The sequence below is a fragment of the Charadrius vociferus genome, unplaced genomic scaffold (assembly GCF_000708025.1).
Source record: "Charadrius vociferus isolate BGI_N301 unplaced genomic scaffold, ASM70802v2 scaffold87, whole genome shotgun sequence".
In the NCBI taxonomy this organism is placed as follows: Eukaryota; Metazoa; Chordata; class Aves; order Charadriiformes; family Charadriidae; genus Charadrius; species Charadrius vociferus.
Window position 1 is genome coordinate 706,531 of NW_009649314.1, and position 6,459 is coordinate 712,989.

General features: G+C 36.4%; 1 protein-coding gene across 1 annotated transcript; it reads left to right on the forward strand.

Moving 5' to 3' along the window:
- The first annotated feature begins 261 nt into the window (after positions 1–261).
- Positions 262–6,459, forward strand: LOC104290312 (interstitial collagenase-like). Its single transcript, XM_009889401.1, has 10 exons — positions 262–366; positions 1,348–1,592; positions 1,937–2,085; positions 2,175–2,300; positions 3,019–3,180; positions 3,541–3,658; positions 4,280–4,413; positions 5,475–5,634; positions 6,010–6,110; positions 6,352–6,459. The coding sequence occupies exons 1-10, from the start codon at positions 262–264 to the stop codon at positions 6,450–6,452; spliced, it is 1,401 nt and encodes a 466-aa protein (XP_009887703.1). The 3' UTR covers positions 6,453–6,459.

A 6,459-nucleotide genomic window follows, 5' to 3' on the forward strand; every position in this document is an offset into this window, starting at 1 on the left:
AAAAGCATTTCCTTATTTATTAAACGCACTACAAAATTGCCCAAAACAGAAGGCTCCGGCAAAATAAGGACAGTAACATTAGTTAAACATATTACGTCACTACCTGGTGATGAAACTATTATGCATCATTTTTACTAATCAGAGGATATTATGCAGCATGAGTCAGATTGTCACTGATTTACAAATTTGCTATATAAACAGAGCTGAGAAGTGTGTTCAATAGCTCAAGAGTGAAACTGAGGCAGACAGCCTTAGACAAGCATGAAGACTGTTTTGCTTCTCCTGTTGCCATATGTGGCCATCTCCTCTGCTTTTCCTGTGGGTCCAGAAGAAGATGATGAAGGAAAGACTCTACAGCTTGTAGAGGTAAATAATTTTCAGTGCATTTCTAAGTGAGACATAAGGTGGTCTGAGAGGTAACGATAATTGCAATTACTTTCACAGAATATGGCTTGACATTAAAGATGCAGAGGTTTCAAGAGAAAGCTTTTCCTATCAATCTAGAATACTTGTTAAAATTATGTGGAACTTGTTTACTCAAAAGTCAACTGAATACTGCATAACTTCACTTTTGATGTTGTCTGTAAAGTAATAACAAAACTACCGAAGTGAGTTCTAGCAGCAAGGGTCTGTCGCTGTGCAGAAATAGTCAAACTCAGCAACAATTTACATTTCAGAAGGTGCTTTGAAACTTGTGACATGACTGGTCTCAGTAACACAAGGGAGGAAACTTGCTTGAAGTAAGCTTGTATTTCAACGTTTTGCTGAATGGATCTTTTATGGAATACTTTGAAAAAAAGAAACATCAATGAGAAATACAACACTTACATAAACACAACACTATTTGTTGGAGGTAAAATTGTTGACATTTAGTAGGAAGACCTGACTTCCTAACATCATATTTCGTAGCTAAAAATAAATGGCATGATTTGCCAAGTGCCGACTCTCTAGTATTAGTGACACGCTTCACTGGGAGTCCTGGCTGTGTGGAGTCTCACTGCCAATCTCTGTTTCCTTGAATGAGACCATTTATACTCTTCCTCATAAGTTTGGCCATTAGAATAATTAGGCAACGTAAATAATGTGGAATTAATTATTAATGGTAAATATTAGACTTTAAATACATTTTTTCATATATTCCATCAGTGAAACAAATTCAGAAAACTGTATGAAAACTGTAAGTTACAGCCAACTCTTCACACCAATTACTGGAGAAAATAGGCTGTTCTTGCTTCCGGTACACACGGGACATGTTAGAATAGTTCAAGATTACTTAGAAAATTTAAGTGGGATTGAAGACAGTACTGACATGCCACAATGCTCTTCTTTTTTTAAACTCTCGTTCAGAGTTATCTACAGAATTTCTATGATCTTCAAAGGGATCACCAGCCTCATGTAAGAAGCAAGGGTGAAAATCCCCTTGCTGCAAAGCTTAAGGAAATGCAAGCATTCTTTGGACTAGAAGTGACCGGGAAACCTGATCTTGACACTTTGGAGATGATGAAAAAACCCAGATGTGGTGTACCTGATGTAGGGCAATACGTGTTCACAGCAGGGAATCCCAAATGGAAAAGAAACAACCTGACATACAGGTAACCTTTCCCAATCTGGTTCAAAATTATATAAACTTATCACCCCAACTTTGAGGGGTCTGAAATAAGTAATATGCTATAATAATGCCATATACGGACATCCAGAGTGATTAACTGATTTCTGGAAGAAGACAGGCACTCTAGAAGGCAGCATCTAAAATGAAGTGATTATTAATAATCATTGATGAAAGATATGTGTTGTGGTTTGGGCTGGACTGGCCACTCAGACCTTGCCTCAAACCAGGACGTTACGTCTAGGATATCTGACTTTTGCACAATTTATTATTTTTCAGCTAAAATGCTTTATTCTTAACAATATATAATGTGTTGGGTTTGCCTTGAAGGATTTTGAATTACACCCCAAAGATGAGACGAGCTGATGTAGACGAAGCAATCAGAAAAGCTCTCAGTGTCTGGAGCAATGTGACACCATTGACATTCCTAAAGGTTGAGGACAAAGAAGCAGACATAATGATCTCTTTTGCTTATAGAGGTAACATTGACATTTTACATATTAATCAACCATCTGCAATCATAGAAATGATTTAGGGTTCTAACTGATTTTTTCCCTCTTCATTTTAGACCACCGTGACAACTCTCCTTTTGATGGCCCCAATGGGCAGCTGGCCCATGCTTTCCAGCCTGGTGAAGGTATTGGTGGAGATGTGCATCTTGATGACGAGGAAGCCTGGACGAAAGATGGAAGAGGTAAGGACTTTGTAACTGGACCCATTTATACAGTTTTACCTCAGACAATCTTTGCTCATGTGATGCTTAGGTCGTGAGCCTGATTACAGGCGAAAAGCAAGAAAAAGTGGCAGAACTTGTCCTTTTAAATTGCTTTGCTCTTTTTTTGTCATTTGTAGGAATCAACTCTAAGAAAAGAGATTTTTAGGTTGTAGTGGTTTATAATGGCAATTACATCAGCACTTAAAAATAATTTTTTTGTTCAGATGAAACCTAAAACTTGGATACAGGAGGATCTGGTGGTGAACTTCTCAAGTCAAATCCTTTATCTTTGTTAATCCAGCACTTCAAAGCTTGGTGCTGACCAGGGTATTTAAGTATCACCCAAACTGGCATCTCAGTGTTTGTTTTGAAGGGTTCTTTTTCTGTTGGGTCACTGAACCTCCACTTGTCATTGGCATGACCCTTGATCTGAGCAGTCTATGTGACAGCAGGAGAAACAGGGTTTGTGTTTAAGACACAAGGACACTAGAGAATGAGACCACAATTAAGGCTGGACATTCTTTAATTACTCATATAGCTTTTCAGTTACAGTATTTTGATTTGTAACCTTGATAACATTGCTTACAGCCTCTCCTGTACCTGTAGTGTATTTTGGGAGGACACATAGCTGTTTCCAATTTAGTCAACTGTGCTGAATGCTGAAATTACCTTGTTTCATATTATTTTTATCTTACAGGCTACAATTTATTCATTGTTATTGCCCATGAGCTTGGCCATTCCCTTGGTCTATCTCATTCAAATGACCCTGGAGCACTGATGTATCCAACTTACTCCTACACAGACCCCAATGAGTTCCTTCTTCCTCAGGATGACATTGATGGCATCCAAGCCATCTATGGTAAGAAAAAATATTTTTATTTAATATTTCTACTGGTAAACATTAATAAGAACACATTGAAAATATGCTTATTCCACCAAAATAAGAAGTTTAACTGTTGCTGACAGTGGATAACAAAAGAGAGAAAATTCCTGGAAGCTAACTTCAGCTTAAGTCCAGTCCTGCAAAAAAAATCATTTTGGAAAAGGTGAACACAACTGGTTTTATCGACATTAAAAGCCTGATTTTAGTGACAGACCTTTAGTTTAAAACCATATGCCTTCTCATTGTTTGTAAAGAAGGTTCTTGGTGTCCTCAGAGACCTTCTGAACACTGTCTTCATATTTCTCCATACTAAAATATGAAATATTCTTCCTATAGGACAGTCTAATGCTGCTGTGCCGCCAACGGGACCTGTAACTCCACAAGCTTGTGACCCAAGTTTGACATTTGATGCTATTACTACCCTACGTGGAGAAATAATATTCTTCAAGGGCAGGTAACAACAAGGAGCATACATATTATCTCTTTAAAATATTCAGTAGTTTTAAAAAAAAATCTGTAATCCATGAGGGAAAACTGTCCTTTTGGAATGTGGTACAAAGAGAAGCACTAGAAAATCACCATGTATTTACACAAGCAAGAGCTCTCAAATCGTTAATGCCAAGAGCCCTAGTTGACAAAATCAGTGAAGGAGATGCGGGCTTGTAGGTTGTTTCCCAAGTGTTCTGCTGCTGTGACCACTGCTGCAATTGACTTGTCTCTGAATTCGATTCAGCTAATAGCAGAACAAGAGCATTCATATACCCCTTAGCAATGTGTCCATGGGTCCCACACTGTAGCCTTGCTGCTACTGCTCAATACAAGAGCAAGAGCAGAACTGAAAACACTGTAGAAAGGTGTCTGTTAGGTGGTTATGAAACCAACTCTCCTACAGAGAAATAGAATTATACTCATCTTGCCTCATCTTCGGCATGTAGATGAAGTGCTAAAGTTAAGAGTGCAGTCGCTCTAGATTTCCTTCACATTCAATGGATGGAAATACTCCAGAAGCTATAGTAATTGTTTTGCACTTATGATAGGAGTGGAAGTATTTTAATATATGTTTTGTTTATATCAGATATATGCTGCGCAAACATCCTGCAAGGACAGAGACAGAGCTCAATTTTATCTCATTGTTCTGGCCAAAGTTACCATCAGGAATTCAAGCTGCTTATGAAAACGTTGAGAGGGATGAAGTTTTACTTTTTAAAGGTAATGCAATCTGAAATTCTCTACTGTTTCTGACCAGTTAGTCCCTGCTTCTTTGCAAACTATGCCAATACAGAAGTCAAAGTGTTTTTTTTAAGGAAGACCAGTGAAAGAGAATCTTACAAACCTGAAATTCATTAAACCAGAGCATCATAGAGTTATAGTGCTGAAAGGGATGTCCAGAGGTCATAATCCTGAAAACTTACCTCTCTATTATAGCTAATGCTCTGAAAAACAAGACGTGAAAATAGCTTCCCTTCTTCAGGTCTAGCTCTCTTCAGGGAACAGCATTTTGCTTTATGTAGAAGGATTTTTGCTGAATCCAGCTGGCAAATACAGGCATTTGTACACCACTGTTACTGACACAGTTATTAGTATTTTGTGATATTTTTGGAAAAAAAACCCAAACAAACAAAAAAAAAACAAACAAAACCAAAAAGAAATGTTGGTGGAAAAGCGTACTCTGAAAGGAAAATTATTCACTGAAGAACCAGTCCTTTTCTTTAAAGGTCTCAAATACACTTTAAATGTCTCAAATAACTTCATTATGCACATATTACAGTACATGATATATTACCATATATGACTATGTTCATTGCATCTAAAATTACCAAAGCATTTTGATTAGGCACATGCCTTTCTTAATACTTTAATCTAATGCATATTCTCTAGTTTTCAAAATATTATATGTCTATAATCAAATAGCATATCACAGGAATTTAATAAACTCAATATCGCAATCCAGTGTCAGCGGATTAACTCATCAGCCTCCAGCCCTCCCCAAGTTGTTACCCAGACAAATAGTTTAAATTAATTTGAAAAAAATCTGGGAAAAGTACTATCCATACACCTTACGATTCTAATGTTTTACTCATAAAAGCAAAAGACATTTCCACCGTCTTCATGATGTAGTCCCAGTGTAAGAATTAGAACCATTTTCTAAAGTAATAAACTGAAAGGAATTATACTAATATCTAAGACACATTGTTTGCAACCCATGTAAAACATAATTAAATGTTGTTTACAAATAGCAAAAAGAAATGAAATGCACTTATATTTTTCAGAGGATAAATATTGGATTATCAGGGGATATGACATTGCACCTGGCTACCCTAAACCGATCCATCATCTGGGGTTCCCAAGGACTGTTAAAAGAGTTAATGCAGCTTACAGTGATGAAACCACAGGAAAAACATACTTCTTTGTAGCTGACAGATACTGGAGGTAAGATTTAATATTCATTTACCAGAACGCGCATTATCCCTTGTCTCTGAGGACTGATGTATCACTATAAAATTCAAGTGCAATGATGTTAAACCAGGTATATTCCAGAAATTTTAACAGCATTCTCTGGAAGTTCAAAAATGTTAAGCATTTGCTAGGAAATATCAGCTTTTCTATAGGATTTTTTTGTCATTCATTAGATCACTGTAGCAGGAGAATTAAACACTTCCCCAATAAAAGAGTGATTTTCTAGTAAATTGTTCACTTTTTCTCCACAACAGTGCAGTTTTCTGTGCAGTGTTGTGATAGTGTCCACTTTTCATTCAGATTTCAAACAAAATAAATTGCTAATAAAATGATGTTTCTTGTGTTAAGATATGATGAAAATAAAAAATCCATGGATCATGGTTATCCCAGGAAAATAGTCTCTGATTTTGGAAAAATTGGCAGAGTTGATGCTGCTTTCCAGAAGGATGGTAAGTAAAACACACCTTTAATCTGGGTCTCTGTATTTGGGTTATTCTGTAGGCAGAATATTTGGGCTTCTGTAGACAGAATCATTTGTTTTCAAAAATCTGTTATTAAATTATTAAATAATAAATGGAATTATTAAATAATAAATGGAAATGAAAAATAGCAAGTACACATAGAATTTTTTTCATAAATAGTGAAAAGAAGAAACCTATGAAATATAATCGGATTGAATTTTATTTCTAGGCTACGTCTATTTCTTCCATGGAACAACTCAGTTCCAGTTTGATCCTCGTGCCAAACGAATTGTCGGACTAATGAAGAGCATCAGCTGGTTTAATTGCTAATTGCAAT